Here is a 12,441-nt window from a genome sequence, read left to right as displayed (position 1 = left end):
CACTCTTTATAAACTGGTAAAGTCAAGTAACAGATTTAAAAAGGATTGCATTTGTTAGACATTGAGAGTGGTTAACAGCTTACTGCTCAAGTGTGAAGTTTCTCACACAGAATCACTTGGCCCTCCCCATTACCCAGAACATCATGGGTATTTTTAAAAATTAATTAACTAGTTAATTAATTTTTAAAGTTGGAGGATAACTGCTTTACAATGTTGTGTTGGTTTCATCATGGGTATTTTAGACAGTTATACTTTTCCTGCTTAACGGAGAAATAAAATAAGAACAGTGGTATGTCCAAATCCAGCACAAAATGAAGTCAGTATTTTTAATTCCCGTTTCTACTCTTGCTGTCAGATTCCTGTTTTTATGGAATTTTGAAAATTTATCATTAAATTATGGTTTGACAGTGACTGGTCTTTGTCTCCCTTCCCCCCCGTCCCCCCTCCTCCCGACCCCAGTATAAGAAGTGTCGTTCTTCTCTTGCACATGCGAACAACTTTGCAAAGTCTGTGGTCAACCTTGTGGATTCTGTAAGTATCCTGGTTTTCTTGAACCTGTTTTTCCAAGATGGAATGGTTTATATCTCCATTATTTACTTGTTGCTTTAGTTGTTTCTGGGACAAAATTAAAAACACTATCCTTAAGCTCATCTGGCTAAGAAATTATAGACTGGTTTGAATCACAAAGAGCAGTGTCATCAGAGTTTCAGGGGATTGTTGAGTTATTCTTGGGATCCCAAAGTTGCACTGATGTTCCTTCTGGGTGATATCTAGATATTATTTTCACCAGAGTCTATGGAGGACAAAACGTAGAGAAAATTAGCTACAGAACAAGTGTAAATTAAACTTGGCAAGTGAGGCTTTGTTAATAATAATCAGCTGAGCTTATCATCTTAAATATATGGCAGAAAAACTAGTAGATTGATGTGGATTATGTTTGGTGAATATAGGCAGTACAAAATTTTTTTTAAAAGAACCCAAATTTATTTTCTTAGTGTTCCTATGAGACTGCTTCAGACTGTATTTTTAGATGACAAAGTTAAGTGCAGTTCCCAAATAGAGATAATTTAAAAGTAAAATATATATCTTCTTAAAAAAGGCTTCTAATCCCTAAATTGTTCGTATTTTTTCCTCTTCTCATTCTGATAGGAAATCCATAAGTGTGAATATGATTCATTGTGTTCCAATAAATAATTCAATTTGAATAGTTATAAATAAACAGCACAATATTTTGTGTATTCTAATGTAAAGTTCTGTTTTGCAAGCTAAATATATATATATTTATCTGATATTTATTGTATATTCCCTCTTAACTGGGAAAAACATTATAATTTGCTTAATATCTAAATGATACTATTTTTTCCCAAAGAACCGTGTTCTTTTTTGCCTTAAATTTAAACAGTTCAAAAGCCTTTAATCATCTAAACACTCATGTAATACCTAGTAGGCACAGGTGGGCTTTCCTGGTGGCCCAGCAGTAAAGAATCCACCTGCAGTGCCGAGGCTGCAGGAGACCCAGGTTCAATCTCCGGGTCGGGAAGATCCCCTTAGAAGGAAATAGCAACCCACTCTGGTATTCTTTTCTGGAGACTCCCATGGACAGAGAAGCCTGGTGGGCTACAGTCCATAGGGTTGCAAAGAGTTGGACACAGCTGAAGCAACTTGGCACGGGAACGGTGGAACAGAATAATATGGGGAGAGGGTAAGAGAATGTCATGTAGAGTTAAGATTGAAATTCTGAAAGCCAGTTATCACCGGGTTTATTAATTTCCTTTAATTTTGGCCCTTGTCAGTCTTCTCAGAGGATAAGTATAAGTGGATGTGAAAAAGAGAATATTAAACCTCACTTTTCCCATGCCCCAGCTATTTACTTGGTGGAATCTTCATGTTTTGTCATTTCACCATGGCTGAATAGAATCACATCTTGCAATGTGTCATTTTTATTTTGAGTTGTCATACAAGGTTCTGAGGTTGACCAACTATTTTTTCAAAGACATGACATTTAACTTACTTCTTGTTGTAAAATCATTATAGCATCAGGTTAATTTAGGCATGATGGTGTTTCTTCAGTGTGTTCTAAAGTCATCCATTATTTTCTTAATTAGCTTGAAAACAGGACAAAACATTTATCGAAATTGCTTACATGAGTGAATTCTTTAGCTATTGGGCCAAAAGGAGAGAAAGAGCAGAAAGTTATAATTTAAATATTGTGAGTGATGTCACTCTGTAGTGAGAGGGACATGGGTAATATAAGTCTGCTCTTCCCTCTTTTTGGCCTCAAATTTGTTTCTCTCCCAGTGTTATTTTGCTTTTCATATAACAAGGATTCCAAGGACAAGCCAATGCTTGTGTTAATGCTTGTCCAAGGATTTAGTGATCTGTTCCAATCCTGCAGGAATAACTGATCATATCACACGTACTCAGAGCGAGTATATCAGACTCCAACCTGTTATTCCCTGAGGTTTGGAAGAGTGATTTTGCTGAACCCTGATTTGAATTTATGGCCATACTTTAGGTCTGTGATGCCCTAGAGAGATGCTGGCTACTAAAAGTGCTGATTGGGGATTGAAGTAACTCTATACGAGAGGCTGAACTTTGTGACTGTTCTTTCTTTCTTTTTTTTTTTTTTGCTCTTGAAAAAGAGAAAGGAAAAGAAGATTCTCTCTGATGAGCCAGTTCTGACCTCATGTTCTCCTCTCACCTCCCCTCCTGTCCTTCCGCTGACTCTGAATCACTGATTGTGCATGTTTGACCCAGTGTTTCCTCCTGCACCTGTCCTGTTGTCTACCCTCAGATTTACAAGGAGCAGCTTAATACCAGGGTTGTCCTGGTGGCGGTGGAGACCTGGACCGAGAGGGATCACATTGACATCACCACCAACCTCGTGCAGATGCTCCACGAGTTCTCCAAATACCGGCAGCGTATCAGGCAGCGTGCTGATGCTGTGCATCTCATCTCGTATGTATTCCCAGCCCTTGGCTTGATGTTGCTCTCTATCCCTTTATTGTATCAGTTAGGTTATGTATGGTAAATCCATCCTGAACAAGATTGAGGTTGATTCCTCTGTTACATAAGAAGCACAGAAGTAGGCTGCCCGGTGTTGAAACAGTGGTTCCACAGTCATGAGATCTACTTTCAGAGCATTTCCCTCCCTTCAGACCTTCCATCCTCAAGGTCAGCTCATGACTCAGAACAGCTGCTGACACTCCAACCTTCATCACAGGCAATAGGAATGCCAGGCAGGGACAAGTGTGAAAGGACCCTCCCTCCAGCTAACCCGTCTTAGTAGATTTCCTGAAAACGTGCATGTATCAATTTCATCAACAAATCATTTACTAGATCTTTATCACAGTGGCCACAATGAGCTGTAAGAGGGTCTAGGATAGATAGTCTTTTGAAATGAACTACTGAGTAAAATTGATGTTCCATCACTAAAGAAAGGGGATACCTTGTTTACTTCTGATGAGTTGCTCACTTCCCCACTGGTAGTTAAGCTGTTTTCGGACAGTCCTCTAAGGTTCTGTCCTGGGATCAAACCAACCGAAGTCCTTCTTCCTTCTTTATTCTCTCCTGTTACTCTTTGCTGTTCTCTCAGTGTTTAACCAGCAATTTACAATTGTCAATATTTTGTATAACTACTAGATGGTCTCTACTAAAAAAAATCAAGGACTGTGGTCTCTATCTTTGTGCCCTCAATGTCTGTGCCAGTGTGTGGTGCTTAGTGAGGTGCTCAATTGATTTTGCCTCAACTGAGATTACTTAACATAACATTAAAGGTATTTATGGTAACATACATTTAGAGGTATTTAAAATGTAGTTTTTGGCTTCCTGAAGGAAGGTTGGTTTGGGGTATTCGGTGTAGGAGAATAGATGTGTTCAAATTTACTGTTAATGGAATAAAGTTGGAATTAAAGGAATCAATTGGAATATGAATGGAATAAAATTGAAATATAATGGTCACTACATTGGTTTCCTAATAGCACTTATTTTTCCTAAGGCGTGTGACATTCCACTATAAGAGAAGCAGCCTGAGTTACTTTGGAGGTGTCTGTTCTCACACAAGGGGAGTTGGTGTGAATGAGGTAAATGTTATCAATTTTCCTAAAGTAGATCTTTATCTGTGCATCTGATTTCTTTCTTCCCTATGGCCTAGTTTACATCCCTTCTCAGACCTATTTAAAATGATAATGACATTGAGAATATAGTGTAAGTGGTTTGTATTAGTAAATAGAACCCAAAGTGATCTTTAGTGTTAGAAAAGAGCTTTTGTTTCATATCATAATGATAGTCTTTCATATTTGTCAGGCAGATGCAAACTGAAGATTGGCCCAGAAATTTCTTGGCCTCTGTAGATAAGTTTTTATAATCTTGTTAATCCTTCTGTTATGACTTTTTAAAGAATTATCTGCTCTTCTGCCCATGTTAGGTTTAACACACCCTCCAAGTAGAACCAACTAAATCTAAACCTTGGTCAGTTCCTGAATATATAATGGTACTAGATTATCCCAGTAGCCATCATTCAGTGGAGACTTCTCTTGACAGATTTGTAGTAAGTTGAATTTATTCTCGGTTTGGTATGAGGTGAAATGGGGCACAGCCTTTTATGATTTTGTGTTTCCATGTGAAAACATCAAGTTCTGAGAGATGCCACATAGTGAGAGAGGCTTTCTGCTTCTTGGGCCCAGTTGCAAGGAAGAAGTGATAAGGAGCATATGCCGTGTTTTGATGCTGTGAGGCTCTACTTAGGGGACTGAGAAGATATGTGGTAATGATTAAGAAATAATAACTAGCTTTGTGCCCTCTCTCAAATGTTTCCCACACACTTTCAACTCTGAAAAACAGTATGGTCTTCCAATGGCAGTGGCACAAGTATTATCGCAGAGCCTGGCTCAAAACCTTGGAATCCAATGGGAACCTTCTAGCAGAAAGCCAAGTATGTACATTGACCTTCTTACTTTCATGTGCCATTCTGTCTGTATAATGCATGTCCGGTCAAAAAAGAAATATTTTTCATTCCTAAGTCATAATAGCTTAACTGTGGTATATCTCCTTTCCCTAAACAAATGATAGAAATGAGCAATTTAAGATAACTCTTAATCTGTGTGGGTTGGAGAAATGTCCCTTTCAACGTCTGTAAAATCATCCTTTCTCAGGGCGTGATCAGCTCTTTCTCACACTGCAGAATGTTGGAGTGCGTAGAGGTGAATACTCAGCCTGTAGGTTCTAATCAGTTGAATACAGACACAAGATGTCAGTGGAGCTCCATCACAAGCTCAGTTGGATCAGAAAAAAAGATCTGGAATTAAAAGGAGCTTAAACCCTAATGCAATTTACCAACATAGTACCATCATTAACATTAGAGAAGCTTCCTGTGTAGGCATCCCATCCTGGGGGCAGGTGATAGAGTATAATACTCCTCCACTGAGCTAGCAGGGCCTCGATGGAGTAGAAACAGCCACAGATCCCATCCTGTAGGAAAACACAGCCAGTGACTACTGGACATCACTTTCCTCATTAATCAGAGGAGAGGCAGATGGAAAGACAAGTCTGAGATTCTAGAGGTGCAGTGTTAAAGGCCCACAGTGATTTGACAGGGCGGGGGGCGCTTGAACATTTTAAATTTCTTTTAAAATCAGTATAAAATCCAACTTGGATTATATTCCTCTTTATAGCAATACAATAGTAAAATATAGTTTCTATTAATAATACACTTTTGTGGCAGAAGGCCAAAGTGCCTAGGAAGCACACGATATCATCCTGCGGAAAAAAAAGACTGAGGTATTCACTCCAACTAATCTCTTACCTGGGAATTAAGTGGAGATCTACTCTCCTCTGTGAAAATATCAGATGCTAGGAATAAAGGTGTCCTTCTCCACCCACCTCCCCAGAGAAGAAAAGGATAAATATCTACCTTAACATTATCCTATGCTTTATACCTTTTTGACTACTATCAAATAATTGTCATTAATGGATAGTGTTATGGAAACTTGAACTAAAATCTATATCCAGGATGTCTTGATTTCCTTTAAGGGCCTATTAGGTCATCACTTTATGGGTACATTAAGTTTGGTGGCATTTAGCAAAGTTTCATCTGTTAATTTCTTGCTCAGAGAGTTTGCTTTCCCAGAGTACGTATTAAAGGAGGTGATTCAGGTTTCACTGGCTGGCATCAATGCCGGAAAATCAGAAGGAGTAGGACCTTGTTATAATCTTGTTTGAAAAACTTGGAACCAAGAAGAGGCCAGTGCTGGGGGCAGCTAAGAGATCTTACTGAGTCATATGATGGAGAAGGGTGAGCAATAGGGTTCATTACTAATACCAGGCATAGTTCCTTCCTTTCTAGAATTCTTTATTCCTTTGTGAATTGTTTGTTCAGATAAATTAGTTCTGAATTTTGAATTTTTAAAAATCCATTAGGAAGTCTTTAAAGATATCTTTGTCTATTGTAGAAAAGAGAATAGAAAAAAAAAATGAATGAAAAGGCTAGCCTATCACAATATCCATATGTCCATCTGTGGTATCTGTGTTAAGCTTATGATTGTTATTTAATTTAGATGACTTTACATTTCTATTTTAGATTGCTCTCTTTTCCTGTATGTTTTAGCTTAGTGTTCTTCAAGCCTATGGCTGATGCTTGCTTTGAGTATAGCAGATTGAATTCTCTTCTCTAACGTCCAGTGTGCTCTGTTAACAGGACTTCAGTGAGGACTCATTGAATTGTGCAGTAGAGTTTTGCAGTTCCCAGAGAACACATAGGCTACCATCTCATGTGAGCCCCAGTACCATTCTGGGAGATGGGCACAGAAATACCTTCCCATTTTAGAGGTGGAAACCCTGAGACCCAAGAAATGCTAAGTCACTTGCCTGTGAAACTCTCATCAGATAGCACTTGGACTAAAACACTAGTTTGTAAAGCCTACCTTGGACCACAGTACTTTCCATTAAACATTAAACTAGAAACTGAATTGAATTCTCTTGAGTTACAAAAATGAAGAGAGGCACAATTTTATTTCTTGCAGCTGTTGTCTTAGGAGGCAAGCTATACTTGTTGGAAAGGAAAAAGAAATATTAATTTAAATAAAATAGGTTTTGCTGTTGATAATTTTCCTAGATTAAAGAAGTAGCAATGAATATTTAAGGAGTTAAAGAATGACTAGCTCTCCACCCCCAGCAGCCCCTTAGCAATCCTGCAGGCAAATCAGCTGGGCAAGATAGCATCTGAAGAAAGATCAGGAGGAGTCAGGCAGTCTGCACACAATGGAAAACGATGCAGAATCCAACCTCTTGCCCTCTTGACTCACTGAAATTTCTTCTCCCTTTTCCCATAAAAAACTGTCATGGCCAAGCAGAATCTTCAGAGTTGGTTTGAGACATGAGTCTGCCTTCTCCCCAAGTTTCTGGCTTCCTGATTAAAGCAACCTTTCCTTTCCAACCAAAAAAAAAAAAAAAATAGGTTTTGTTTGGTGAGACATTATGTTCTGTACCCACTTGACATGGAATTGGTAATAAGGAATTATTTTAAGAGCTGCAATGCAAATTAAAGATGTGACTTTTGTTGTTTCCCTTTTCTTCCATTGCTTTGTATTGTTTCACTGGACTAGAATGTGACTGCACAGAATCCTGGGGTGGCTGCATCATGGAAGAAACAGGGTAAATTTTCATTGTACCTGCATGTGATGTATAACTTTCTGAAATTGGTATCTATTATCAGCTATAGTCTCTCAGGTACTGGTCTGTTAAGCTAAGCCTTAAAATAAATTCAATAATTCATTATCTGATATTTTAAAAAATGAAATAGCAGGTTCACTTTGTACTTTGAGCTTTTTATTTAAAGTTGGTAATAAAAGTAAAATAAAGTAACTGCTTCTACTTCTATTAACCATTAAAAGAAGCACATGATTAAGTGCTTCTAAGTTTAGTGGTTGCATTAATTTTTTAGTACACTTAGGATAAAAGCTGGTTGTCAGTGAAAACCCATTTAGGCAACAATTTATATTTTAAGGAACTCATAAGTAGACATGTTTACTGTAATAAAATTGTACTGTATTCCTTATATAATCAATAAGACTTAAAAAATATTGAGACAGATTTATCATGACTAAATTAGGTAGTCTTCTGATAGGCATTTGAACATTTCCTCACCTAACTCCTCTTTGGAAACTAGAGCTGTTCTCTCAGGGTTGCTAGTACGTCTGTGAACCAAAGCCTAGAAACATAATCTTTCCCAGGGACCCCTGCCCCATCGCAGCCACTGCCCCAAGGCCTCCTAAGCTAGAGCCCCCTCCCAATAAATAGAAGTTCCTCACTCGCATCTCTCCCACTTCCTGTGCCCATGCCAGACATCTTCAGCACATCACCGTTTCTGGTCCTGCCCCCTCCCTGACCTACTTTTACAGAGTCCCTTCCTTATTTCCCCACCAGGAGTCCAGCTTGGGAACACGAGGCATGTGAGCATGAAGGCTTGAGGAGAGACTCAGCCATTATGCCTGCTACTTTAGAGCACGTGTTTCTAGAAATTAGTTCAAACTTGACTGTTAATTTTGATGCTTCCCTTTCTATTTTACCATAGTTTTGCAACATTATTGCTTAGTCAGGCTGTTTTGAGGTAACACCATTCATAATATTGGTTCTATCAAGAGAGGTCTTCTGAACTTCCAGTTTCTAAATGAATTTTTAGACTGACTCTCCATAGGATATAATAAAACTATTTAAACTTAATATGTATATTCTGATGGGCTTCCCACGTGGCTCAGTGGTAAAGAATCCATCTTCAAGCAGGAGACATGGGTTCGATCCCTGGGTCAGGAAGATCTCCTGGAGAAGGAAATGGCAATCCATTCCAGTATTCTTGCCTGGGAAATCCCATGGACAGAGGAACCTGGCAGGCTATAGTACGTGGGGTTGCAAAGAGTCGGACACACTAGCAACTACTCACCACGGCCGCAACATGTACTGACATAGTGATAGAAATTTGGTTAATTAACTCACAAAGAAGTTATTATATTATATTCCTTTGGTTTTAATATTATATTCTTGCAAAATCATGGATTTTACCAAGTAGTATTTGAAGTTGAGAATAAGGAGCTATTACCTAATTCTAATTCAGAAGGAGCTCACCCTAATTCTGGTTTGATTGTGTATATATGCATATAAAAACATCCATAGTCTAACACATCTCTTTAGGGTTTCCTTGTTTACCTCAGTTCTGTTGCTAAAGCCTACAATGTAATATCTTTAATCAATTGACTCTCACAATTCCCTCCTCCAAAGTAAAATCTCACAGGTTCCTAAGCTCCTTTTATTTAATTCAGAGGCAAAAAAAAAAAAAAAAGAAAGAAAGAAATAGTGCTTATCTTTACTATGTGCATGCTAAGTTGCTTCAGTTGTGTCCGACTCTCTGTGACCCCATGGACTATAGCCTGCCAGGCTACTCTGTCCATGTGATTCTCCAGGCTAGAATACTGGAGTGGGTTGCCATGCCCTCCTCCAGAGGATCTTCCTTATCTGGGGATCGAAAGCACGTCTCTTACATCTCCTGCATTGGAAGGTGGGTTCTTTACCACTAGCACCACCAGGGAAGCCCTATCTTTACTGAGAGCAAATAAAAGTGACCACATTTCTACAGCCTAGGTGAAGTTTCGGGATAAACTTTTCAAAAACTCGATCACGTCTGAGTACAAAAGGGCTTGACTACTAAGGAGGTTGTAACCTAGCCTCCCAAATCTGTGACTTCCTTTGGATTTCTATTTTTACAGACTCTGGCACACATGCTTATTTGACAGTTTGAACACAAGTGCCTTGTCGAAATTTGTGTAGAATCACGTGAATCCCTGGCGGCTTCCCTGGTGGCTCAGACGGTAAAGCGTCTGCCTGCAATGTGGGAGACCCGGGTTCAATTCCTGGGTCAGGAAGATCCCCTGGAGAAGGAAACAGCAACCCACTCCAGTATTCTTGCCTGGAAAATCCTATGGATGGAGGAGCCTGGCAGGCTACATACAGTCCATGGGGTCGCAAAGAGTAGGACACAACTGAGCTACTTCACGTGAATCCAGAGTGATCATTTTGTTCTAATTCAAGGGTTTTAATTTTCTTCTTTGATGACTGTTTTGGGTAAATTATTTATATAATTGATTCTTTATTTCCTCAGGGTATCTCATTCCAGAAAGTTCTCAAAGTGCAGTGTTTTGGAGTATAGAGACTTTTTACTGAGAGGGGGTGGAGCCTGTCTTTTCAACAGGCCAACAAAGGTTAGTAATTTAGAAAGTCTGCTTATTTCTCCTTTTTTTTTTTTTTTAACAGTGGAAATATGCCAAATGTCAGATACTTGTTTTGGAAAGCAGTTTTCTTTTCAATCAGATTAATGTTTAGTTATAAAAGGCTTTGTCATGTTGAAGAGTGAGTCTTGATTCAATGAATGACAAGACCACAGCTTCACTGTTTCAAAACTCTGGTGTTCCAAGCTGGTTGTCCCTGCTGTCAGTCCTCCCTCCAAAAAACAGGCAGACAGTCCTTCCATTAAAATATCTTGAAGTGCTCACGTTAGGGTCTTTATCCTGCTGCCAAGAGACAGTGAGTTAGACTAAGATATATTACTTTAGTAATTTAGTAAGATATATCACTTTAGTAATTACCATTACTCTGACAAAAATTCTGTTTCCGCTTGACATTTTCTGTAGGGGTATAAATAATTTCTTGGCTTTTCTTTCTTTCTTTTTTTTGGGGGGGGAGGAGAGGAATGGTCCATTCTCCCAGATAGAAAGCATTGCTAATATCAACTAGCCAAAAAAAATGACCCAAAGTATTTATGGATCTTATGCATACATACATACATATTTGTATGTATGTATTTCTTTACTTGAGAAGGTCCATTTGTCAATGGCATTTCATTACTATTCATGTAGCAATCTCTTATCCACAATTCCTTCATTCAAAAGCTCTGAAAATTTGGAAATGTTTTTTATGAATTTGCAGGAAACATAGTGGACAGTAAAACTTGCCCTGAACTGAAAAGCTTTATTTAACTCTCATAGTGTAAATATTCATAAATCTTACTGCAGAAATGTTAATGTGTTCAATTCTAGGCTGTATACCAGGCCTTTCAGGGTTCTTTTACAGAACATAGTAAATGCATCATACTTTTCTAAAATCCAACGATGCCAGAATTCTTAAGCTCCTGGGATTTTAGATCTGAGACTGTAGACCTATAGCAGAATCATTCCAAATGAAGTTGCTTAAAGGCAGAAAGACAGGACTGGTGCAAATTAGCAGATGGCATAGACATTCTAACATTGCACATTTCATATTTCCTTTTAAGACACTACATCATAAGTCAAATACAGTCCATTGCTCTGCAAAATACTTAATGCTCTGCAAATTGAGAGAGCAGAGAAATCATGTTAGCTTAAAAAAAAAAACAGTGACTGATGTGGATAACTGACAGAATAATTTATTCCCATCCTCATAATTAAGTGATACTGCCAAGTTAAGGCTGATACTCTGATGCCTGACATCTGTATAAAATCTCAGCAAGGCTGCAGAAAAAGAAACAGGAATTTTAAAGTGGCCTTGCATCATTAAACTCAGTCGCCTGCCTTTCATGGCATTGATCTCAATGCAACAGAAATTTGAAAGCTTCAGAGTGTTTAAAACGGGTGCAGTGAGTAATAATGAATTAATGTGAGCTGCTGGCATTTCTGAATTGCAAAGTACGTGGCTAATTTTACCTGCCGTACAGCTCACCAGCTAATTATAAGCATCACGCCTGAGGAAACAACACTGAGTTGTTTGGAAATACTAAGAGCTCTAGTGTGTATATAAGGATCCATCATTAGCTTTCTGAGATTGCCTGAGAGTAGAAAGGAAATTATTCCAATAACGTGGAAACTAAATAAAAAAGTACCTATATGTCTTCAATTTTAGCAGTTAGTGAATGTGGAATTCTGTCTTTTTAAATGACATATTGGAATAATTTTTTAAAAGCCCCTGTGGATTACCGTGGGATGGTTTATATGCATGTGTGAAAGAACGGACTTTTTTCCAAGTGTTATAGTCAGTGGATGTATATATATATATATATGCATGAGGATCCCCTGGAGAAGGAAATGGCAACCCACTCCAATATTCTTGCCTGGAGAATTCCATGGACAAGGAGCCTAGTGGGCTATAGTCCACGGGGTCACAAAGAGTTGGACATGACTGAGCGACTAACCCACATGAAAGAACTGACTTTTTCCCCAAGTGTTACAGTCAATGGGTATATATATATATGCATGTTTTGTGCGTTATTTTCACATTATCTACGGACATCGTTTCTGTTCTCTGGGAACCTTCTCAGCTGTCATGTCTGCCATCTGATTTATAACAGTGACCTGTCTCCGGATGGAAGAAGAGTCCTAAGAATGAAATCTAGCAGTGGTTTACGTGGGAGGCCTGATACAAAGA

General features: G+C 38.5%; 1 protein-coding gene across 5 annotated transcripts in view; it reads left to right on the top strand.

The window, feature by feature from the left end:
- ADAM23 (ADAM metallopeptidase domain 23) overlaps positions 1-12,441 on the top strand; it is a 179,645-nt gene that overhangs the window by 125,797 nt on the left and 41,407 nt on the right. For all 5 annotated transcript variants that reach the window (XR_010662199.1, XM_065927689.1, XM_065927687.1 and 2 more), the window contains exons 10-15: positions 460-531; positions 2,795-2,958; positions 3,998-4,082; positions 4,843-4,933; positions 7,602-7,650; positions 10,148-10,247. Coding sequence is in view for 4 of the 5 variants with exons in the window: in XM_065927689.1 (XP_065783761.1) it covers positions 460-531; positions 2,795-2,958; positions 3,998-4,082; positions 4,843-4,933; positions 7,602-7,650; positions 10,148-10,247 (561 nt within the window). In the remaining variant the exon portion in view is untranslated. The remainder of the gene's footprint in view (positions 1-459; positions 532-2,794; positions 2,959-3,997; positions 4,083-4,842; positions 4,934-7,601; positions 7,651-10,147; positions 10,248-12,441) is intronic.

This window comes from Muntiacus reevesi, chromosome 3 (assembly GCF_963930625.1).
Source record: "Muntiacus reevesi chromosome 3, mMunRee1.1, whole genome shotgun sequence".
In the NCBI taxonomy this organism is placed as follows: Eukaryota; Metazoa; Chordata; class Mammalia; order Artiodactyla; family Cervidae; genus Muntiacus; species Muntiacus reevesi.
Note: the sequence above shows the minus strand (reverse complement) of the source record. Positions and strands in the feature narration are given on the sequence as shown.